This window comes from Taurulus bubalis (genome assembly GCF_910589615.1).
Source record: "Taurulus bubalis genome assembly, chromosome: 19".
NCBI lineage: Eukaryota > Metazoa > Chordata > Actinopteri > Perciformes > Cottidae > Taurulus > Taurulus bubalis.
In genome coordinates this window covers 18,380,468-18,405,990 of record NC_136607.1, presented here as the reverse complement: position 1 = coordinate 18,405,990, position 25,523 = coordinate 18,380,468, and the positions used below count along the sequence as shown (strand labels likewise).

The 25,523-nt window shown below is 40.8% G+C and overlaps 1 protein-coding gene across 1 annotated transcript; it reads left to right on the top strand.

Moving 5' to 3' along the window:
- Positions 1 to 179: 179 nt before the first annotated feature.
- mphosph9 (M-phase phosphoprotein 9) lies at positions 180 to 22,762 on the top strand (the record flags this gene model as incomplete). The annotated part of the gene is made up of 23 exons (XM_079235580.1): positions 180 to 415; positions 716 to 863; positions 2,289 to 2,378; positions 2,458 to 2,966; positions 4,185 to 4,350; positions 4,473 to 4,542; positions 5,470 to 5,573; positions 5,702 to 5,818; positions 6,314 to 6,783; positions 7,606 to 7,755; positions 8,104 to 8,191; positions 8,549 to 8,764; positions 9,947 to 9,994; positions 11,189 to 11,253; positions 13,293 to 13,394; positions 13,641 to 13,859; positions 14,110 to 14,297; positions 15,944 to 16,216; positions 16,814 to 16,934; positions 18,230 to 18,324; positions 20,042 to 20,220; positions 21,308 to 21,376; positions 21,831 to 22,762. 23 exons carry the CDS (start codon positions 180 to 182, stop codon positions 21,930 to 21,932), a joined length of 3,825 nt encoding a protein of 1,274 aa, XP_079091706.1. The 3' UTR covers positions 21,933 to 22,762.
- Between the last annotated feature and the right edge of the window lie 2,761 nt (positions 22,763 to 25,523).

Sequence of the window (25,523 nt, the reverse complement as noted above, 5' to 3'; positions counted from 1 at the left end):
TATGATGAATATGGCATATAGACAGCAGTATGGAGTGTAGGAAGTGTAAGTAAGTGTGTGTGCAGTATTTTGGCAGCGTTGGTCAATACGTCCTCATCACATGACTGACTGCCTCTTGTTTCCCCTCTTCTCTTGGTTTCTAGCTGTCAGACTGACCCCCTCTGCATGGGCCCATAAACATGTCCACAGATGACAGTATCTCTGAGGATGTGTCCAGCTCGGGGGCTTTGAGCCATTGCCATGTCAGTCCTGACGGGGATGGGGGTAAGGAGAGTGAGACCTCTTTGGTGTCCTCTGAGGGGACATCAGCCTCGGGGCTGGCGGTCTCGGAGGACAGACACACAGCCTCCCAAACTGCAGGAGACACTGTGGAGAGCAGGCCCACGGACATCACACCAGCATGCAACAGGATCAGGTGCAGTCACTGTAAACACGCAACTGTTTATGGAAAATATAAAGAATGTCGTTGTTTTCTGTGCAGAGATACAATATGAAACTGTGACCGCCAAGCTCCAATATATAAATTGGGTTAAACAGAATTTTAAAGATAGGAATCTATTGCCTGTGAAATACCATTGTTATATATTTAACTTTTAGCGCAGGTTTAGACAGACATCAGTTTTGTGATACTTCTATTTATTTTTTACAATAGATATTAAACATTTATAATCCGATGGTACAGTATGTGAATTAATGTTATGTGATTTTCTTGCAGGAGTCTGTGTCTGAGCACAGACGAAGCATTTGAACAAGGGAAGATCCTCCCGTTCATCAACCCGAGCTCCCTTGAGACCTTCAGAGCTTTGGTGCAGGAGATCCAGAGCAGCGGAGATGCTGACCCTGAGATCTGGAAGGATTGTGAGGTGGGAAAAACACCACAGAGCCTGAATTGTTCTTGTAGAATGAGGAACTGTGAGTGTAAATGCTCGCTGCTGACGTTGGAAGTGCAGTTGGGGTTAGCTGCTGTGGCAGTTGTTCTTGTGCGCCGCAGCTGGCAGCCTCACGAGCTGTCACTTTTATTTGTTGTGTGCAACACACACACACACACACACACACACACACACACACACACACACACACACACACACACACACACAGTACCCTGCTGCAGTTGATCTTTTCAGACGCAGGATGTGATTTGTCGGGAACAGACAACTGTGATGACAACAGAAAACACCAAATACACTTCAGTGCATAGTTCATCAGGCTTGAGGCTTTTTGTTTTTACATACCTGGTCAAAGAACCATCTGATGATGAAAACACTTACGGTAGGTTATTGTATGGAAGATGACTAAAGACTTATTGTTGTTTGTGCCACAATCACAGTGGTGCACAGCCGCTTCGCCTCAGAAATACAAATAATCTTCACATACTCTCTCTCTGAGTGTGTGTATATGCACATAAAGGTAAATTATGTTCATATTCTCTAAATGACATTCACAATTCAGCCCTCCTCTCCCTTGCTCAGGGAGAGAGAGAGCAGCTCTGCACTCTCTATCTAGAGACTGGATGAAGAGCGGGGCCGTCAATAGTGGGAACGCAGTATGAATCAGGAGGACTAAAGGTTATTTTCTGATTTGATAAAGTAGAAAAAAAACGGCGGTTAACGTAATTGGACGGGGTTTAGATCTTTCACGCTAGATCTCCACTGGAGAACGCTGATTTCTTTGCCATGTACAGATCTGTAACTGGGAGGATGTCGGCCACGCACACACACACACACACACACACACACGGTTCTGTATCTGCTGCATCGCGTGTTCATACATGTTGGGCTGATGGTCCGCGTGGACCCACGTGGCGATGGGCAGATGAAGAACTTCACATGGAGACAACGCAGCACATTGTATCACTACAACAGTAAAATATCCCTCCAGACATGTTTACCGCACAAAGAAACTCTGCTTGGAATATTAATTTGTTTTATCTAAAAAATCTTAAGATTGCATCTCTTCCTTCTCTCCCTTGTTGAAAAATAATCTCTGAATATGTAATTACTGTCCATTTTAAAAGCTTCGAGTACGGGACACAAAATCCCTCCATTATTTCTGTGAGTGACTGTGCTGGCTCGTTGGGTGAGCTGTACGGTAGTGCATACTTCAATTTAGGATCGCCAGATGTTGTGTTTCCAGTTGGCCTCTGCAGTATAAAGATGAAAAGACAAAATAAGGAATGTCAGTGACTGACTAAAATTCACCCTGTTTCTGCCCCAGCTGCTTCACTGTGGGTTAACGTCTCGCTGTGAGTAATTGCAGTGCAAGTTTGCTTCTTCTTTTTTCTGCAACAGGGTCGATGGTTGCATCTGTTTCAGCTGGTTGAAAAGCAATACCAAGAGCAAATACTCGCTCAGCAAGAACAATACCAGTGCCAAATACAGGTAAGACTCCATGTAGTTCTGTCTTATCATGACGAGAGAATAAGTGTTTAACCGGTGAAACAATGTTGTGTTTTTCCAGTTGATTCAGGATGAAATTAAAGCCCTGGTTCAGCTCCAGAACCGCCAGTCCAGCATCTATCCACACACAGAGTTCTCTCCAACTTTGGTGACCAAAACTACCCCAAACACAAAGGACTATATTTTCCCGCTCATCTCCAGTGGCTGCAGGGTCCCCATGAATGCGGCCAGTGACAATGACAGCCTGGCAGCTCCGGCCCTCATCCCGTTTAGCTCCCCTTATCCTCCGGCCCAGAGACCAGAGACCAGCGACCACGCGGAGGAGCGGGCGACCACGGTGCTCAGCAGCGGGTACGGGACTCTGTCTGCTTGGGAAACGGGTCTGGAAGTAGCTGGGTCTCCGGGGGAGGATGAGGAAGGTTTTCAAGGCAGGGAGAAGCATCACTGGTCGCCTCACCTCCAGGAAGACACAGAGACAAATGTGATTCGGAGTCAGCAGGATTTCTTGCATGTGAATACTCTTGGAGTGGATGAAATGAACCCATTAGACTACCAGCAGAGAACCTTTGGGTAAGTCAGATTTTTTTTTTTTAAGACACACAAACTAATTAACTCCTTATGCAGCTCTTGTTTTTAAAATAATTGATTTCAGTTTCCCGGCAAAAAGGCCTTCAATTACATTACATTTAATTTACGCTTGCGACTTACAATAAGTGCATTCAACCATAAGGAAAAACTCGGAACAAGAAAAGTACAATTTCTTGAAAGCAAAGGTGATATAAGTAAGTGCTACTGAAGGGCTTTAAATGGTCTTTAAAAGGTTTTTGTTGATTTGTTGTGACATTTAATTTGAGCAGAAAATGTCAGTTTCCAGTACTGTTGTTCCAGGCCTGTATATCGACTTAAATTAATCAATTAAAATTTTAAATTAATTTAATTGGTTAATCAATCCATTTATTCTCTGCTGCACATCCGACTAAAGGTTCTGTTTGATGAGTTATTAAACCTTCAATAACTGTTTTGTTTTTGGGCTACTTTGGGGGCAGCTGAGTTTAAGTTATGAAACATTACTTATTTACACAACTAGCATATACAGAGGAACATTAACAACAACAAGTCCAATATTCTCTCTTTTAGCTCTGTTTTTGTTCCCCACCAACACCCGAGAGAAGTATCTGTCTCTTTAGCTGCTAAATGCTGCGCCATGTCAATAAATTCATGGATTTGGTCGATCACTAGAGGCCTAAACGACCGACTGGTTTTCATTGTTATCTTTCATACTTTGGCAGGTTTGACCACATTCTGTATGGTATTAAAAACGTCTTGGTCTACGTTGGTCTAACCCTGTAAAGAAGAACACTTTGTCTGAGAAATTATATTTCTACTTATTTGTTTTTATTATTTTAGTAGAAGCGATATAAAAGAAGAGATATATAAAAAAGACACACACACAGTGTCGAAGAGATATAAAGTAGAAGAGATATAAAGAAAAATATCCTTTTCTGGCCAAGACAGATGGCAGCACAAAGAAACATAACAATTTTAAAATAAACAGAATTATAAGCTATCGAAAAACAATCTTAGATTTCACAACATCTACAGCCAATAAAAAATCCATCAAATGAGAGCGGTTCCTGAAGATTCCGGTGACTTTGCAACGGAGCCGCATATTAAAACTCCTTTCCCCAGTTTATTACGCACTAAAAAGGGACGGTTAGCAGGAATCAGGTGCGACTCCAACGCCGACGACCTCCCGTACTTACTCACCCTCGCCTGTTCTGTTGGCAGCACCAGCCAGCTTTTGACCTCCTGGGCCCAGAGGCAGAAACTCAGGCCCAAGAAGAGCAAAGCGGGACAAGCTTCATCCCAAATCCCCGAGTACGAGGAGCCGCCGCTCGGCATCGGAGAATCCCACAAGCAAACCCCCGCGGACAGCTTAGACCTCCAAGACCAGGTACAAACCCACCAAGTGGGACCAGGTTGCAGTGTTTAATCACTGAGAAACTTTGTTGTGGTCGTCCCCGATTCTATTCCCGCTCTGCTGAGTCTAATCCACTCTCCTCTATCGGGTTTCAGCAGCGACCGGTCGGGCCGTCCAGCTCGTTCCCCCTGAGGAGGAGCGACAGCCTGATGTCCGAGGCCTCAGGTAACAAACACAGAGCAGCGAGGCTTGAACCGCGAGAAGAAATCCCTTTGTGACTGTGACACATTGAACAATACAGGATGTCACACGCCGCTTTGAAAGATGTTGCAGCTACCACACGTGACAGTAAGGTGGCGCTGTGGCATCACCGAGGGATTTGTTATGAGACACACAACCAAATTAACTTTTTTCATTTCCTGAAACATTTCACACACACGTGTGTGTTAGTTTTTACAAACCTTGACAGCTGAACTGTCACTCCAGGCTGAGAGAGTGACGGTATGTCACGTCTTAAAGTTAATGTATTTCCATATTTATCATTGTCTGATGTACCCTGCTTTATTTCGTGCATTTAAAGGATACGTCTGGTAATGTTTTATATTCTTCTTACACTCAACAAATCCCATGAAAAGACCACAACCACCAATGTATATTAGATCATGTCTAATAATCTCAGCACCATACTGAAATCTTTATATATATATATATCAGTATTTGTCTTCAGGGAAACTCTCATTCCTCCCTCTTCCCCTCCAGCAGTACATGTCCATGTCCATATGTCTCTCACTCAAATAAAAACGGTGTACATTAGAAACTGGGGAGCTTGCATTTCTACTATTGCCAGTAAGAAGAGAGAAGGAGCATGAAACGTTACAAGAATCATACAAAATCTGCTCGCGTTCGTGTTGTAAAATCAATAGAATTAATCCCAAATTTGTAGGTCTACTTCCAAAATTACCCCATAAATAAATCATCAAACGTAGCTGGTATTGGGTTCAGTACATCTTGTATCCTTCCTGTGTTTCAAAACAAAACATGACCCCCGATAAAGAGGGGATTTTAGTCTCGGCTTCCGTGCTGAATGTTTTCTCACGAGATGAGATATATACTTTTCAAGAAGATGAAATGACGTTCTCCTCTCCGTCGTAGGCCTCACCTACTGGCGTCTGAATGAGAGTGAGCTGTATCACCCGCTACCGGACAGCTTCGACAGCGGCGCTTACCATCTTCTGCAAGAGGTGTCCTTGAGTCTTGTGAGTAACGACTAAAGCTTGCAATGGCGACTGCGACTGGTCTGATTGTGGGATGTGTTATGAGTACAAAAACAAACGCCTGTAAGAGGATCCTCTCCTCCTGAATGTCTGATCTCCGTCTCTTGTAGACTCCGTCTCAGGACTCTCGTCTGTCTCTCAGAGAGATCTATCAGAACAAGCAAAGAACAGACTGTAAACGCTCCGACTGGGAAGGCTCTGTTCCCTCCAGTCCTTTGTCTCCACAGGTAGGTTGCACTTTTCATTAGTGATCAGTTTATTCCGTGGCTAAACGTCTAACCCAGTCATTCTCAAAGATGTGTGAAGACAATAATGGAGTGTCTTCAACCTGCATTCTCTCTCCTGACCACCAGGGGGCGACTCCTCTGGTTGGAAAGAAGTCTATATAAAAGACTCTACTTCTCTCTTGATTTATTCCCTCAGTAAACATTGTAAACATGAGTTTATGTCTCAATCTCTAGTTTCAAGTCTTCTTCAATACAGCATGATGTTCATTTAGTAAATGATGGTCATTTAGAGTCAAACAGACAATAAAGCAGGGGATGCTTTAGGGCGGTTTGATAAATGTGATTTATCAAACGTTTATCTCATCTAAAGGACTTGTTTACCCGTTGAAGATAATATAAGGTGATTCAGAAACGGCAGTAAAAATGGTCATGAACGTTCATTTAAATGTGCTCCACGGTAGTTTGTCTCTAACCGTGTTGTTGTTGCTTTGTTAGGTGTCGACTTTGGACCCAGCCGCGAACCAGCGGCAGTCGGATCGAACCTCCGGCTTCACGTCGCCCTCTCGCTTCAGCAGCCCGTCGTTCGCCGCTCAACCGCACCACTACCCCGCAGCGGGGACCCCCGTGACCCCCGACAGCATGGTGGAGGGCAGTCCCAACCCTGGAGGTACGGACTGCCTCTCCGACGCCTCCAGCGCTTCGGCCGCCGGACCGTCTCCTTCTAACGGGCAAAGCTTGTGGGGGAACGCCCCGTTTTCCCTTCAGGGTACGACCCAACCCTGCTCCCACACATCCAGCCAGCATCGCGGAGCCAGCGGCCCCTTAGCCAGCGAGGAGGAGGAGGGCAGTCGCACCCACACCAGCACCCTGAAGCCTCACTCCGCCTCCAGTGCAGCGATGCTTTCTGCAGCCGGTCCACACATGCAGAGAGCCGCGTCACTGGAGGATCCTGTCGTCCTGTCTCTGTGAGTGTGACACACACAGGTTGCTCTATTTTATTGTCAAATGTATTATTGTTGAATCGGATACAATTATATTTAACTCTCTGAAACACGCCGGTGGGATTGAAAAGCATGTTTTCTTTGAACGATCACCAAAACTACACCTTTGATCAGCCAGAAGCTGCAAAATAACAGCAGTATTGTCAAAAAAAGCAGCCAAAAGAAAGCTTAAAATGTGTATATTTCAATAAGAAATCGTATTCTACATGTCTAATTTAAAATCTCATCCCACCTAAAACACAGAGCTTGTAGAGCCTCCATGTAACATTGGAAACATGTTGGATATATAGACTCCATTGTTTAAGAGGAATTCAACTTCTTTTAAAACATTTTTATGGTTTATGTCATTATAACTTGGTTATTCTGCACACTATTGTGTTTTTGAGTTCGCTCTACTTCTAGCCCAGATTGTTCTGTTTCCATAAAGGTGCAGAACTTTTCTATTGCAGTCAAATTCAAGGTCACAGAGCAAAAATAATTGTGGTTCTGAAGGTTAAAACATTTGCAAAAAACTCTGTTTTAAGACCGGATTTAAAGAAAATACTTTGACTGCTTGAGGTTCCTCAGTTGAGCAATCTGGACTGAGGAAGGCCGGATCAGACCCTGAGACCCCGCTCGAGGATCTTCAGCGTCTTTCAGGCTCGTAGGAAGCAGTAACTGAAAGACGGAAAGAAGCAGGATCCTGAAAACAAAGCTTTAGAAAAGAAGTAGTTCACGTCTTTATCACTTTGTGTTGCTGAGTCCCACAGTTTCATTCATCTTCCTCTTCTTTTGTTCTCTCCTCAGACTGAGGCAGAACCTGAGAGAGAAGCACTCTCGACACGTGGCTGATCTGAAGGCGTATTACGAGTCTGAGATTCAAAGCCTGCGAGACAAACTGAACCTCAGAGATCTGCCCCGGGATCTAGAGAAGAGCAACCAGGCCGTCACAGAGAGGTCAGCCTTCATTTCTTCATTCAGAAACTGCACCTAGAAATCGCTCTTCTTTCTCTATTCATATTTATATGATAAACAGAGTTTTTGGAGAAAAGAAACATAGAAAAAAAGGGCTACTTACTATTTCTCTGTCACCGTTACGTTGTGAAATCGACATTTACGTCATGAATGAAGATTGAATAATAAGTTAAAGCCACAAAAAAAGAAACAAACTGAGATATTAACTCGTATTTAAGAATATAATTGATGCAAATGTAAAGTTTAGAGACCCCACGTTCCCCAGCATGACATTATACTTCAGCTATGCGTCGTTTAATTAGTATTATTGTGATTTCTGTTCATGCACAGGTGCAAGCACCTGGAGAAAGCTCTGGCTGAGACCACCGGGCGCATTCAAGAACTCGAGGCAACAAACGGCGTGTTGGAGAGAAAACTGGTAGCATTCCTCAGATTCCTTTTTACATTATTTGTCATATTGTCGCAAATGGCATCCGTTACGTTTCTGTAGATGTCGATGGAGAGATAAACATATTCTGTTATTTTAAATGACCTGTTTTACAGCAAGGAAGTCCAGGAGTCAGAAAGTAAATTAAATTCATAATGGTCCTCAAAATTCTGAGAATAAAATCACAAATTTACAACTTTAATCTCAGAGAATATTAAAGTTTTTTTCTCGTAAATGTACCACTGTAATTCTCTTAATATAACACTGTTAGAACCTGGACATAAACAAAGTCAGAAGAGTTTTCTCTCAATCACTTTTAATACTTCTCTCTTATTTGCCTGACGTTAGGCAGAATGGCCGGACCGATACGCCGTCGCCGGTGCTGCTGTGACATCCTTGCAGCAGCGACTAGAAGAAGGCAAGCGCTCGGGCAAAGAGAAGGACGCCCTGGCAGCACGTCTGAAGACCCACGTTCGGCAGCTGGAGGAGGCGCTGCAGAAAACCTGCAGGGAGGCGGACGAGAGGGAGGCGAGGAGGGACAGCGAGCACAAGATGCTGCAGGAAGTGAGTGAGATGATGCAATATAACCTCTAACCTCTAAAGCAGTGTTTTGCAACCTTTTTTTTTTTGAGCCGTGGCACATTAAAAATCCCAACAACCCAAAAAGTTGCAAAATGTCACATTGTAGCATAATACAGCATATATGGTAGGTTATTATTGCGCTACCTACTGGCATGGAAGAGTATTTCATAACTAGGCCAGCCACTATATTGCAGGCTCAGACGCTCAACAATGGCAAATTATTTGCGCCAACTAAATAATATTTTTTTGCACCGATTACGTGAAATTGGACATTTTCCCACGGCACACTGGTTGAAAATCACTACTCTAAAGTTTTTAGAACTGGAACCTTGCTTTTATCACTATACATTTTTTTTTTTTTATATTCAATGAATAGCTGTGCTGGTGTTTCTTCATCTTGAGGATTTATTTGTTCAAAGAGTTTCTTCCATTAAAGGATGCACCAATCAGATGACTTGTATGAATAGCTGCTGAGAAGACGTGACATAACATAACTTATTTTCTGCTTTTCACAGAGAACATTCATAAAGCCAGATATAGGAGAACGCCTCATGCATCTTGTTGACGACAAACTTTTAACGAGTTTGGTTTCTTACCGACAGTAGAAGTAGAAGAACCAGCACGTATTTTAAATAATCAATATCAGTTTAACTGAACGCTATATTTATAATATTTTCACCTCTTTATCTTGGTGTCTGACCAACTGAAGCCTTTTGTCTATGATCTCCATTGACAAAACCAGTAATTGTAATACAGGAGTCGCTGGTCTCCAGCTGCCTCTATCGGTTTGTTTGTGTTATTGTGTGAATCTGAGCGGACCTTTTTAAAACGCCACAGTCGCACAACAACAACACAAACTAACTAGCGATGGAGGCGGCAGTAGACAAACCGCTCCTGTGTTCTGTGAGGTGAGATTAGTGCTTTTGTGGAAGGAGTCTGGTGGCTTTGAGGAGGGCAAAGAAAAAACACAAGATCGATGCCGGTGTTTTACACGCAGCGAGGAATGTAAGCACTGGTGTCGGACCGGTGCTCCGTATTGGGAGATACTCTGACCAGTAGAGAAAAAGTTGATCGGTGAAATTATTTTCCCCCCATTTTCCATAACTCTCTGTCATCAACTCTGAGGTTCTTTATAATGAGGTCTCTGTTGTTTTGTTTCCTCAGCTGCTCGGACAATATGACTCTCTGGTAAAGGAGCATGAGGGGCTGAAGGTAATGAATCTCTAACTGGAACTGATACATACATAAACTGTATATCTATCTATCTATCTATCTATCTATCTATCTATCTATCTATCTATCTATCTATCTATCTATCTATCTATCTATCTATCTATCTATCTATCTATCTATCTATCTATCTATCTATCTATCTATCTATCTATCTATCTATCTATCTATCTATCTATCTATCTATCTATCTATCTATCTATCTATCTATCTATCTATCTATCTATCTATCTATCTATCTATCTATCTATCTATCTATCTATCTATCTATCTATCTATCTATCTATCTATCTATCTATCTATCTATCTATCTATCTATCTATCTATCTATCTATCTATCTATCTATCTATCTATCTATCTATCTATCTATCTATCTATCTATCTATCTATCTATCTATCTATCTATCTATCTATCTATCTATCTATCTATCTATCTATCTATCTATCTATCTATCTATCTATCTATCTATCTATCTATCTATCTATCTATCTATCTATCTATCTATCTATCTATCTATCTATCTATCTATCTATCTATCTATCTATCTATCTATCTATCTATCTATCTATCTATCTATCTATCTATCTATCTATCTATCTATCTATCTATCTATCTATCTATCTATCTATCTATCTATCTATCTATCTATCTATCTATCTATCTATCTATCTATCTATCTATCTATCTATCTATCTATCTATCTATCTATCTATCTATCTATCTATCTATCTATCTATCTATCTATCTATCTATCTATCTATCTATCTATCTATCTATCTATCTATCTATCTATCTATCTATCTATCTATCTATCTATCTATCTATCTATCTATCTATCTATCTATCTATCTATCTATCTATCTATCTATCTATCTATCTATCTATCTATCTATCTATCTATCTATCTATCTATCTATCTATCTATCTATCTATCTATCTATCTATCTATCTATCTATCTATCTATCTATCTATCTATCTATCTATCTATCTATCTATCTATCTATCTATCTATCTATCTATCTATCTATCTATCTATCTATCTATCTATCTATCTATCTATCTATCTATCTATCTATCTATCTATCTATCTATCTATCTATCTATCTATCTATCTATCTATCTATCTATCATCGTCATTTAAACATGTCTTCATTCCTCCTTTTGTATCCACAGAACAACCTGCTGTCGACAGAGAACAAGCTCTTCGATGCCACCGATCAGATCTCAGAACTGAAGAGGTGAGTGGATTGATTGTAGAGTGTAGCAGATTATTATTATTATTATTATTTCATGCTCAACCCAACTCTCATTTCCAGTTTTTGTTATTCTAGAAAATATCCGATTATGAAAGTGACGCAGTCGGTTTCATGCTATACTTTTTCTGTTATCCGATGACTGCACGTCTATTCAAGAAATAAAAGTGTCTCAATCAAGGATCACAGAATGCATCTGTTAGCGCTTCGTGACCCTCAATAAAATCACTTTTTTATTTTTTATACCCACAGCTATTTGAAGGTCCCTGCCTTAAATAGTTCAACGTCGTGGGAAATACGCTTATTCGCTTTTGTTGCTGAGATTTAAATGAGAGAATTAATTAATTAATGTTCGTTTTTTTTAAACCAGGACATAATGTTTCGTTCTATTTTATTTTTATTTTTAACGGTTATGGTATTTATTTAGGTTCAGTTTTACCACCATAGTTAAACTGCTTATTTACGTTTTAGTTTAAATTTTAGTTTGTGATAATAATAATAAGAAACTATGCCTTCCAGCACCTCAAAAGCTCTCTAACTAACACGTTATGTCTTGTTTGTGTAACAAAAACAAAAGTGTAAAAACAACACGTTGAGGCGTCACAAGGGCGTTTGGTATTGATCTTCTCAGCAAGACAAAAACACAAGTGTATTTCCAGAAATACTTTTAATTTAAACATTGCTACCATTGATCCAGTGACGATGTTTCTAAGTAACATCGAACACACGACGAGAACGTAAAGAGATGTGACTTCACCGCTGTAGCTCCAGGCCCGTCACGTCGTCACGGACCGGCTGCAGCGATTTCTGTAAAAGAGCTGCAGTGAAGGCTGGATGATAACGGGGAGATGGAGAGGATTAATCAATCGGGCCCTAATTATCGTCTCCGCGCTGTCGAAAAGAATAGATAATGGTGTTCGTTGGCTGACGCTGCGCAGCAACTTTCCATTGAGCTTTCAGCTCCGCCTGCAAATTGGCACCAATGGAGACAGCGCCATGGACTCTGCATCGAGCCGATGCCGCGAGGTCACGGACAGATAGCAGACTGCAGCTCGCACAACATCAATACGTGTGTCATAGGAGCGCTTCAGCACTGAAACGCATCACCTGGAGGAAGCACCAAGGGGAAAAAAGACAACGGAGAGGTTCAGTGACCTGTAAGTGGTCCTTTTTTTAAAAAGAGGGAAGAGGAGACGAGGAAAGAAGTCCCTACAACGTACAGGCACACTAGAATGAATAGTAACTTCTTGAATGCATGGAGGATGTGATGTAAATCCTAAGAACAGATGAAAAAGCCTTCGGACAGCACAAGCCGACGTTAGAGCTGCAGAATGAGGAAATACTTTAAGATATGCAGGAACATTTCTGGCTTCGGGGTCGGATGGAGTCACACGCCGGAGTGCAAGAAGCCGTTAAAGATTGTTACCAAACTAAAACAGGAGACAAGAAGTGGAGCCAGATCATGACCGCGGAGATAATTTATAATAAAGCAGAGGAGATAAAGTGTCAGCTGTGGGTTTATATTACTTCTGTCTCCACAGAGCGTCTTTTTCCGAGAGAAACGGTCGAATTGTTTCTACTGAGCGCTCCATCCGAGTGCTTCAAGTCGAACATTTCTGAATTGTTCAGAAAAGCGCTGATGGAAAAAAACAACAACAGAAGAGAGGCTTGTTTTTGTCCGTGTCTGTCTTCCTGGTTTTTAATGTTTCAGACAGACATAACCGAGACCGAGAGAGCGTCCTCTTTGCTCTAAAGCTGTCAGACTGTTCGGTGACAAGCTCGTCAATACAAAGTGTGAAGCGGGCAAACTACTAGGTAGTAGACCAAAAAGATGATAAAAAGCAAAGGAGCGATGCTGGTCTGTGACACAGCGGAGGTGAGAGTCATAGAAACATTACATGAAAGACAAAAGACGCTCTGTGGACACCAACCCTTCCTCAGGATGCATCTTTACCCTTCTACGTCAGACGTAACGCACTTTAAAATATGTGTTACAATGCTCAGTTTTTGTCTTCCGCCTTCAGAGTTGTCTCCAAACTGGAGTCTCAGGTGAAGCAGCTGGAGCACGAGAACCAGGCCAGGGCTCGTTATTCTTCCCACAGCAACACACAACCGTCCGGCGCCGGGTGAGTGACGCTGCTTCTCTCCTCCACTTCACCTCCATGCCACATTACATAACCTGGTTTTACTTGCTTTGTTTTTAGTGTTATTGCTTTTACTGATTCTGTTTTTACACAGTACCTTTTTTAAATCTGTATTATTATTCTTATTTCCGCAAAACCGAAAGGTGGGGACATTTTTCCGTCCACTGACCGGTTTGTGCTGCAGACACAGATGTCTTAAGTTTACGTTTCCTCTTCGCGCGTCCACAGTCTCTTCCACCATCCTGACCTGCTGATGTCGCCCAGCAAATGCACAGCAGAGCCGGACGTCACGCGCAGGAAGTCCTCCTGCGGCCAGCTGAACAGCGGCAGAAAATCCCAATTCCCTCAAACTAACCAATCGAGTATCCACCGGAAGTCAAAGTATTCATTAAACGATCAATCGTCAGGAACTGGAAGCCCTGTGGACTCAGCTGGTGGGATCTGGAGGTATGTTCCTATTGTTGTGGAGGGTTTCAGAAGCAGCTTTGGAAGTGTTTTATAATTGGTAAACAAAACCAATAGTGCAAAGAAATAAATACTGAATGGCTGTGCATGGACCGAATGATTGTGTTCAGTATGTGTTCGTGAAGATGGCTTCGTACTGTGTTCATATTGACGGTGACAGATCATGCGTTCTTGACGTTTTCTCAACCAAATGAAGATCTTCATGGGTTTTAACGGACATCCTGTTCTGCAGGTGTGCGTCTCCCCCGGAGTGTGAACAAGCGCCGCCTCCGCAGCGACACCAGGAGCAGAGCCAGCGGGACGCCGCTCGGAGGGAGGGGTCCTGCTCCCTGACGCCCATGATGAGGGCCCTGATCCAGCTGGAGGAGACCAGAGCCACGGAGAGCCGGGCCCCCTGTAAGAACAGCTCCACCACCCACAGTATGAGTCGCACTCGGGCTACATCCACACTGACCATATCGCTATGTTTACGCCAAGCGGCCTCACTACTCCGGCGCATTAGAACTCCTAAGAAGGAGGCGTTTTACTCTGGACGGGCAGAAACTTAGACCTACGCCCGCGTTCGCCTCCTGATTGGTTCTTAGCGGTCGCGGCTTATTAGTCACGCGAGCCCAAAACAAAAGAAACACCCCGACTCCACTACCAGTTGTTCGTTTCAACATGCAGGGTTCATACGGTCATGGAAAAGTCATAGAATTTTAAAATAATTATTTCCAGGCCTGGAAAAGTCATGTAAACGTGTTATATTCATGTGTTCATGACGTTCATTTACGCTGAGTTTGAAATAATTAATATGCTTTTAAAAGAAAGACGCTCAGAATATAAGCAGGCATACATACAGGCATCTATATAAATGTTTATTCTTTTAATCAAACTATTGTCTCTCTTTCGTTTGTGTCATTTAAGGTTTACTGTATGCTTTGAATCCTCATTGTTAGTTTAAATACTACATTTTCTCACTTTTTCATGTTTACACCGAGATTTCACAAAATGTTTGGTCATGGAAATTTGGTTTAAAGTCATGGAAATCCACTGGTCAGAATGTGTATGAACCCTGAACATGAATAACCAACTACATTATTTAAATAATAAATATTATTGTATTTAGAAAAGGGGAGCCAAAGGTTTAAAGGTCACAACTTCTGAGGCAAATTAAACAAAATAGGACACAATTGGTACGAAGCCGCCGTCGTGACGCGGAGCAGATCGGACCGGCGGCTCCCTGCAGCTCCAGCAGGGAAAGAAGGGAACAATGGCTGCAATCAGTTTAAAAGTATGTGACTGTGATGTGAAGCGACAATCAGGACACTGGTCCAGGTGGTCGATCACGGCAAAGCCTCACGCGTTTCATAGTATGAATCAGGAAAACAAAAAAATAACTCTGGCTGACTGTATTTATTATTATAAACTATCTTTCATCTGAAACGAGCTGATACTTATACAGGATGTTGATATACTTATAAAGTACAAAAGTATCAGAAATGATCCTCACAGATGGAAAAAGTATATTGAACTTCTTGGGTCTGCAACTAAGGAAATTCAATTACTTTCTTAAATATTCAAATGTCAGAATATTTGTATTAAAACAGAAAACGGTGAGTAAGGCTCATTACACTTTCTTGACGCCCAAAGTGATGCGTTTTAAAATGTATTGTTTTGTCTAACTAACAGTCCAAAACATAAAGAAATCAAATGTATTATCACGTAAGACAAAGAAAAACTTTGAGGCTCTGATTATATCTTATTTACATTTTACGGTTTACTTATTTATTATAGCTTTACTGTTTGATAACTTACTTATTATTCTCATACTATCGTCTTTTCTGCTGTAATACTGTAACGTCTCCGCTGTGGGACTAAACGGATAATTCTATCTTTTCTTAGAATAAAAAAAAAAATATTTATTTGATTTCCTGTTGATTGATTACTTGACTGATTGTAATCAGGCCGATCAAACAGCCTGATTGCTAACTTCTACGTGTGATTTTTCTACTCGGCTCACACAACCACTCGGCCGTCTCGCTTGAATCGGACCTCGTCACGTCTGTGTTGCTTTCTCTCCGCAGGGGTCGGCAATCAGAGGACCACAGTCGGGTTTGTGGAGCGGAGACACAAAGAGGGGATTCAGGAGCGAGGCGGGCTTCAGGCGGGCTGGGAGGCGGTCAAACCTGCAGGAGTGGCGGCCAGAGCTGAGCGAGGAGGAAGAGGAGGAAGAGGAGGAGGCACAGCGAAAAGAGCTGCTGCTCTGCTGAGAGCTCAGAGGAGTCTGTCTCCGGAGGGCCACAGGTCCTCGTCTCTGCCGCCTCCAGAACATCGGAGCAGAGCCTCGACTACGCCCAGTACGTCCTCTCAGGGAAACGTCTCCCTGAACCGCGTTTACAAGCGCAAATATACTTCATTCAGACGCTCTCCCTCTTTTGCGGATTGTGAGAGAAAGAGAGAAGGAGAAAACAACACAAAAAATAGTTTTAAAATACAGGCATCTTTATACATTCCTGTGTTTATAAAAAGTAGTTGTATACATTTGCGCGCATTATACGTTGAGCTGATGGAAAAGAGACACAAATAAAACGACAGCCGCAACGCAGCCAGATGAATGAAATGCCTTTATCTGAAGAAAAAGGCTAATTTAAACTGATTATTGATTATTGTCCACAGATCACTTGTGACCGGATGAAACTAATGAAATGAACCGAAATTCATTTTCTGGTTCTGCAGATTTTTTTATTTAATTTTTACATGCTATATCTCACATTTAATTATGTATTAAAATAAAACTCTTGAGCCAAGAATCTCGACCGATGAAATGAATTGCCAGCCCAATAAATTAATTTGAGGTTCACTCAAACTCACTGGAGAGTGTAGTTTTTAATTAATGTTGTGTTGTGTTAAAGTTTTAATTAATGTTGTGCTTTTTTTTCTCCTCTTCCATCCAGCAAAGAGAGGAACTTTACTCATGCCCATGTCTGCGAAGTCCAGCCCCAAACGCTCCCCCACTGAGAACTACTCCACTGCGTTTGGGCACCTGATGCCAAGAGAGGAACACCTGCGCAAAACGTGAGCGACACTACATTTTGGGACTTCGATGAGAAGATCGACACCACTTTCATGTCCGGGAGTTCAGGAGGCGTAAATAATGGTAGCATTAATACTAGTGACGGCGAGATGAAGCTTCCTGAAGCATTGAAGCTTTCCATCCAATTGGTTCGCTAATGGGCCGAAGCTTCATGGAGCTTCATCTGCTCTACTGCGCCACCAAGTGGACACTACATGTAAAACAGGCAGAGTGATCATAACGACACCATGGCTTTGGTGTGTGAAGCTTTAAATTGAATAAATTATGTTTGTGACGCCAATACATCAATTATTAACTTATTAATATTGTGTATATCTTTTTGATATAATGGCGGGGTCAAAATCAAAACAAATTGGGAGGGTTGTGATGTGACTGTGGGTCAGTGGTTAGAATATCCGACTTTCAGTCAGAGGATCGGTGTTTTGAGCCTCAGCTCCGTTAGTCCATGTTGATGTGTCCAATTTTTTAAGTAACAATAAGAACTTTTCCACAGTGCTGGGCTTTTTGAGACTATTTCGCCTGCTTTATAAAACACCCTTTCACAGACACACATGAAGCTGGGTACAGAAATAAAGGGGGGAAATCCATCGAGTTTCGCTGCCCCTTATATTTCAAATCGCACGGCAAACACACAAACCATTTTCTGAATCAGTCACGTGGTACGGCCGGCTCGCGAGGCTTCGAACGTCACCGCATACGTCATCGACACAAGCCTCGATACGCGCTTCACCAAAATCTACCTGGATTACTCGACACGCGCATCGAAGCCTCGACACGAAAAGACACATCACTAATTCATACACATCGGACAGATGACACTCTTGGAACGGAATATGTGCAACACAGTTGTACATTTTGGGTTAATTAAACACTGTCTGCTGCAAGTTATTATATATTTATTATATACTCATGAACAGCTTAGGGCGCCTGTGTGAAGCCTTTTCCCCACTGGACAAACTCAACATCACAATTTGTAACGTCGCCCCGGTATGTTCCAACAGTCACCAGCTCTGGTTTGAGAGTTTGAAAGAGCGACTGCAGTAACAGACGTAAAAAAATAAGTAGCCACCGTGACATTGACACGACACGCCAGGAACAACAGCAGAAAGCATTGCTCTTCTACGACTAGAGTATATCTCCTATTTTTAAATAGGTTTTCTGTGGTTTGAAAACACGCTTATTTAAAGGTAGACAATGGGTATTGGAGCGACAGCAGCTTCCTACACAAGACTTCTATCCACATTAATAACTAAATCTCATTGTGTGGCGTCTACAGGACCGATGGACAAGACGACCAGAGACGCCATTCGTTGCACGGCGGCGGCGGTTCCCGGAAGAGACTCCAGTTTACGTCAGCAGACAGAGAAGACGGTAATTAATATATATATATATATATATATATATATATATATATATATAAAAAATATTTTATATATATAATAAATATTTTATTGATGAGTATGCACAATATGATATACAAGGATCAGAGAACACCTATTTTCATTTTTTGTGTGTTTGTGTTGATCTGTTTACAATAGTGAGGAAGAAAATAACAGGAAAGTAAAGCAAACAAACAAAGTAAAGTAAAAAAAATAAAGAAGAATAATGAATAGATAGATATTTAAAGTAACATGTCTGGTCTTCTCTTGTGGTTTGACCAGATACATTTTTTGTATTTCTGCAACAGACCTGTTTAATTAATACTTGAGAACTCAAGTATCCTGATTATATTGCAGCATCGTGATAATATCGTATTGTGATAATATCGTATTGTGATAATATCGTACCGTGACTCAAGTATCGTGATAACATCATATCGTGACTCAAGTATCGCGATAATATCATATCGTGACTCAAGTATCGCGATAATATCGTATCGTAACTCAAGTATTGTGATAATATCACATTGTGATAATATCGTATCGTGATAATACCGTATCGTGACTCAAGTATCGTGATAATACCGTATCGTGACTCAAGTACCGTGATAATATCATATCGTGACTCAAGTATCGTGATAATATCGTGACTCAAGTATCGTGATAATAGCATATCGTGACTCAAGTATTGTGATAATATCATATCGTGACCCAAGTATCGTGATGATATCATATCGTGACTCAAGTATCGTGATAATATCGTGACTCAAGTATCGTGATAATATTGTATCGTAACTCAAGTATTGTGATAATATCACATTGTGATAATATCGTATCGTGATAATATCGTACCGTGACTCAAGTATCGCGATAATATCACATCGTGACTCAAGTATCGTGATAATACCGTATCGTGACTCAAGTATCGTGATAATATCATATCGTGACTCAAGTATCGTGATAATATCGTATCGTGACTCAAGTATCGCGATAATATCATATCGTGACTCAAGTATCGCGATAATATCATATCGTGACTCAAGTATCGTGATAATATATCGTGACTCAAGTATCGTGATAATATCGTGACTTAAGTATCGTGATAATATCATATCGTGACTCAAGTATCGTGATAATATCGTGACTCAAGTATCGTGATAATATTGTATCGTAACTCAAGTATTGTGATAATATCACATTGTGATAATATCGTATCGTGATAATACCGTATCGTGACTCAAGTATCGTGATAATATCATATCGTGACTCAAGTATCGTGATAATATCATATTGTGACCCAAGTATCGTGATAATATCATATCGTGACCCAAGTATCGTGATAATATCATATCGTGACCCAAGTATCGTGATAATATCATATCGTGACCCAAGTATCGTGATAATATCATATCGTGACTCAAGTATCGTGATAATATCAATATCGTGATTCAAGTATCGTGATAATATCGTATCGTAATTCAAGTATCGTGATAATATCATATCGTGACTCAAGTATCGTGATAATATCGTGACTCAAGTATTGTGATAATATCGTATCGTGACTCAAGTATCGTGATTATATCACATTGTGATAATATCGTATCGTGATAATATCGTATCCCGACTCAAGTATTGTGATAATATCGTATCGTGACTCAAGTAACTATGTCTGCTCTGACATCAGACTCTCTGCCTTCCTCTCCCTCAAGATCTCCAGCAGACCGAGTCGAACCCGCCAGAGGGAAACGGCGTGAAGCCGCGGGAGGGAAACCCCCAGCTGGGCCGGGAGTCCTGCGACGACTCGTCTCCGCTCCTCCCGGACGCCGGACTCCACTCGCTGGCCGAGGCCGAGAAGCTGTTTGACGAGCTGACGCAGGAGAAACTGCAGGTATTTATTTATTTATTTATATTTTAAAATCTGTGTGAGACGGGCTGAGCTCATCACATCACACTCTGCGACGTTTCCTCCCGTCAGCCAGGACATTTTGTATTAACTCAGCAAATTTGCTGAAAAGTACTCTTGTTTAAAGACGACAACTTTATTACATTCGTTTTTGATTCTATGAAAATAGTTTTGATTTACAAGTTGAGATTCGTTTTTCCACCACTAATCTAGTCTAATCTAATTAAATACATTATTTTGAAATACTTGTTTATTCTGTCTGTACATATATAATAGCGCTATTGTGGATTATTTGTACTGTTTTATTACTGTTTACTTATATTTATTACTTGTTTCTTATTTTACTACTATCTCTTGCTGCTATAATCCTGCAATTTCCCCACTGCAGGACTAATAAAGGATTATTTTATTTTAACGCATAATTCCAAATAAAACCTCGCTGGCTGCAACTCGGTGAGCTTCCAAAGTATTAAAATGTCCACTGACGGCCTCATATTCTTTATTATACGGCAACACGCAGATGTTTACTAGTGTCACATTACTAGAGTGAAGCAATTCTCAAGTTTTGTTATTTTTGAGTCTTTTGTGCCAAAGATTTAATTTGATAAATGAATTAGTTAAAAGCCAATACGTAGACAAGATAAGACATGTTTCCTCTTAAAATAACCTTGTTTGTGTTGAATGAGTGCATTTAAGTTTCCGTTAAAACAGTTCACTCATCATTATTGTGGTGATTAATTACAATAATAAATAAGGTGATTCTTAATTACAAAAGTCCTGGTTTTGACATCTTCCCGCTGACTGAAGCTCTGCCTCGTATCTAAACAGTACTCTAGTCAAACAATCTCCCACCCAACCTCTTGTGTAACAAAGACTTCATTGTTTTTATTGCACCGCTAAATTACTTCTATTTTTAGGAAGTCCTGATCAGACAAAGACTCGTCAGAAGAGTCAAAGTGTTTCAGTCACATGCCGGTTGTTGCATCAATATCATTATTTTTCTTAATGAATGATTACCTGTGTGTGTGTGTGTGTCTGTGTCTGTGTGTGCGTGCGCGTGTGCGTGTTCCAGATTGAGGCCGCTCTGAGCCGGATGCCCAGAGCAGGTGGGAGAGTGACTCTGCAGAGCAGGTTAGATGAGGTAAGACTCCAGGTATCGATCATCTTCATATCGTTTTCCCGTGTTTGCTTGTTCTGTAATCGGAGCTGAAGGGTTTGTATTTTAATCAGTGAAGAAATTGTTGTTCCAGCTTCTCAAATTGCTGCTTTTCTTTGTTTTATATCATTGCAAATTCATTAAATTAGTTTATTTTAGTCTTGGTCAGAAAAAAAGAAAGAAAAAGTTCTGGCAAATTATGACATTTTTTCACATTTTTTCCTTTCTTTTATACATTAATCAAGTTTTTAGAACTTTAGAAAATCTTCACATTTGAAACTTTGAGAATGTTTGTTTGACTTTTTATTTTGTATTTCTCTTTTCTTTGTCGCAACAATTGTTGTTATTAGTTCACGCCTCTGCACCCGCTGTGCATCCCTAATGAGTGGATCGATCGCGTTAGCTGGCGGTTGACTCCCCGCTCTCGTTTCCTCCTCAGGTGGCCTTAGAGAACCGTCTGGAGAGACTGAATCGTGAGCTGGGATCCATCCGCATGACCCTGAAGAGATTCCACGTCCTCCGCTCCTCTGCCAACACATAGCAACGTCTGTCTTTCTACATCGCGGCAAGACGATGCTACAACTGAGTGTCTTGGTTTTTATACACTGATCCACCGATTGTCTCCGTGTGCCATGAGTCCATATGTACAGAAACTCCTCCACGATATCTTTTTATACGTATTGCTCTGGGATATTTTTGTATACGCCTGAAAGATATTATAGTATATTTTTTAGTAATGCACAGATTTGTAAGAGGTCGTTTACTTTTTTTAGTCGCAGAAATATTTATATGATATGTTTTACTTGCCATATTCAGGTGTAGATTTTGTTTTTGAAATCTGCTATGTGAATGATCAAAAAGGTTTTCCAGCAGAGACATTCATCCACTTTGGAAAACATCACTGCCATTTTTGTTCTCGTGTTCATGGACATTTTTTACATCAAGTATTTATTTGATGTTTCTGTATGTATTTTACATGTTTATTTATTTTACAAGTATTGGTTTTTGGACCAAATTTATCAAACTTGAAGAAAATATTTAGTTTACTTGAATAAATCGCCTTTTTTTTCTTTGTTGTTTACTTTTCATTACTACCTGCCACTGTCTTTTCTTTGTGTTTCATATACAGCATTGGGCGATCTGGATCAGAGCCACTTGTAATATCCAAACCAGCACACTTTTTTAAAACACACACACACACACACACACACACACACACACACACACACACACACACACACACACACACACACACACACACACTTACACTTACTTTCCTCAGTTGGTTGTATCTCCTCTGGCGATGCTTGTGCATGGAATTTATTGCACTTCTTCCTTTTGCCATGCAGTTTTTTTTCTTTCTACCAGACATGAACTTCACTGGAACTATAATGTTGTTGTTGCACAATAAATTAAACTTTTTAAAAAAAAAGTAATAAGTATTCTTCATCTTTATTATTATGACTGACTTGTTTATTATTCCACTGGTCACTAATAATGAACTAGGGTCAAGTGAGACGCAGGGCTGTGATTTGTCACCGGAAGTGCACGAGTTTCACCGAAGCGGCACGAAATGACGCGATGACGCGCCGGAGCGCGAGCCGGAAACGGTCATATTTTTTCGCGGCATAAAGAAGCTAGAGTTTATTACATTGACGACGGGAGATTAAAATAACAAATAATGTTGAGATAAAGGTGAGAACATTTTATTTATGGTGAGTTATGAGTTCAGTCAGACGAACAGAAACGGCCCAACGGTTAACGTTACTAGCTAACGTTAACAAACCTTTTAAAATGGTTCAATTAAATATCGGAAATATGTCATAAACTGTAATTGATGGGGGGGGGGGGGGGGGGCACTATCTAGCTAACGGCTAGATTAAGGGGCTTAAACCACAACTATAATGTATTAGTTGGTTTAATACTTATATTAATAATGTGAATCTGCAAAATCATAGTAAAGTAGAAAACTGGAAATATTCTAATTGACTTTTGGTACTTTAAATATATTTTTGTACTTTTAATTACACTATTAAAGGCGGGATTTTTACTTGTGACAGATTTTTTTTTCTTCACTGTGGTAATAAAAGAGAATTAAAGTAAAAGAGTATTTTTACAGTATTTTACCGCAGACGCCTGTTCGCTGATAGATGGCGCTGTCTTCCTCCTGTCCGGCAGAGGGATGTCCTGGCTCGTGATGTAACCGGTAACCTGGATATCGGCCACCGGCCACAGCACACCGAAGCTGAATCAACGGGACAGGACAGCCGTGTTTCTTTCTAGGATGATGGAGGGAGGAGCGATGAGCTCCGTGCACAGCAGCGGGAGCGACTAGGCCGACACGCCGGGGAATGAACGCTGCGTGTGGGGGGATTCACCTCTCACTGACGGCAATGTGGCGTTCAGCCTTTATGTGGAGATAAAGACTGCAGATCAACTCAGAGCTGCAGGTGAGTCGCCGATGATATATATATATATATATATATATATATATATATATATATATATATATATATATATATATATATATATATATATCGTAACAACACAAATGATCTCAACAGATTTCTCATTAATTACCGATAATCTAGATTCTACACGATGCAAATGTTCATTAATCCCCACCGTTATTATTTCGTGGCAGTGTTTGAATGAGCTGCAGTGCTCCTGGCATCCATCATTGTAGCGTTTATTTTTTTCACCAGAACAGCTGATCGATATTATCTATATGTCTGATTCTGGTTGTTTAAAGATAATAATTGTGTGTTTGTGTGCTGTGCAGATATTGAGTCTCGTATATCACAATTCATAGGTGGTGTAAACCTCTCAGAATCACAATGACATGTTCTCCCAATGATACAAAATGTGCTATATCTCCATGTTACACACCAAAATATACTGCACAATGTATGCGTGTGCATTAAATGGATGTAATTCAATGTGCATGGCTGGATTAACCTCCTGTGCACTATGTATACACCCTGTCCACCATTAAGTAATAACATAATGTGGAATAATTCACCATAATTCACAACTAGATTTTGACACTGGATTGAAGTAGTATCAAACCACCAACTAGATTAATAACCTACAGCCGTGTACGCGACTGTGAAGCTGCTTTGCGTGAACCAAACACTCTCCGTGCCTTTTCATTTAAAAACAATGAGCCTAATCTATAATCACAAAACCCCAAAAGACATCTTCAGATTTCTGGTTTTGGTCTAATCAACAGTACAACATGTGAATAAATTCAATTGACAAACATAGAGGACAACAAACAGCAACAAATATTCACATTTGAGAAGCTGGAAGCAAGAATAAACAAAGAAAATACCTCATCAAAATAGTTTCAGATTAATTATCTGACGATTGACTAATCAATAATAGTTTCAGCTCTAAAAGTGAGCCCCCCCTGCAACTGTGGGTCTTTTATTATTTATTATGATTACCTGAAGTAATATTGGTTTTGCCCCCCTTTCTCGGTTTTCTCATCTTCTTTTTGTTTAGTTTTTTAAATCGCAACCGTTTCAAGATTTATTTGACTTGTTTACTCTCTGTGGTAAAAGTTGACCCGTCCTTGCTACAAATGTCCTGCACATACTGCTAACAATGCAGGCCTCCACAGAGCTATTCTTAGACACTGAAGGTGAAAACAGTAAAAGAGCTGCTGCTGCATGTGTGAATCGCACCAAGCCCGTAACTTATTCAGACGGATGCTGCAGTGGAGCGAGCCAAAACTTTCTAGGAAGAACAATTTTAAACCTGGAGAGCGTTTTTCAGGCTGGCTAGCGCCAAATCACTCTAAATAATCAGTGTCAGTGGCTGGCTGCGGTAAAGTAAAGCAAAGAAAATTTATTAATCTAACTGTAGGTATCAAAAATATGTGTTGGCAGTTTTTTGGGGGGATTTCTTTCAAGATCAAATACTGCTTTTCAATGTATGAAACAAGACCACATTCATGCTAACAAGCTGATGTTTTGCAGGCGCAATGTTTACAATGTTCACCATCATAGTTTAGTGTATAAGTATGCTAACATTTGCCGATTAGCTGTAAAACCAAGTATGACTAAGGCTGATGGTAGTCCTGATGATGGCATAAACAGAGTTATGGGGGTTCAACGTCTGGGGATTC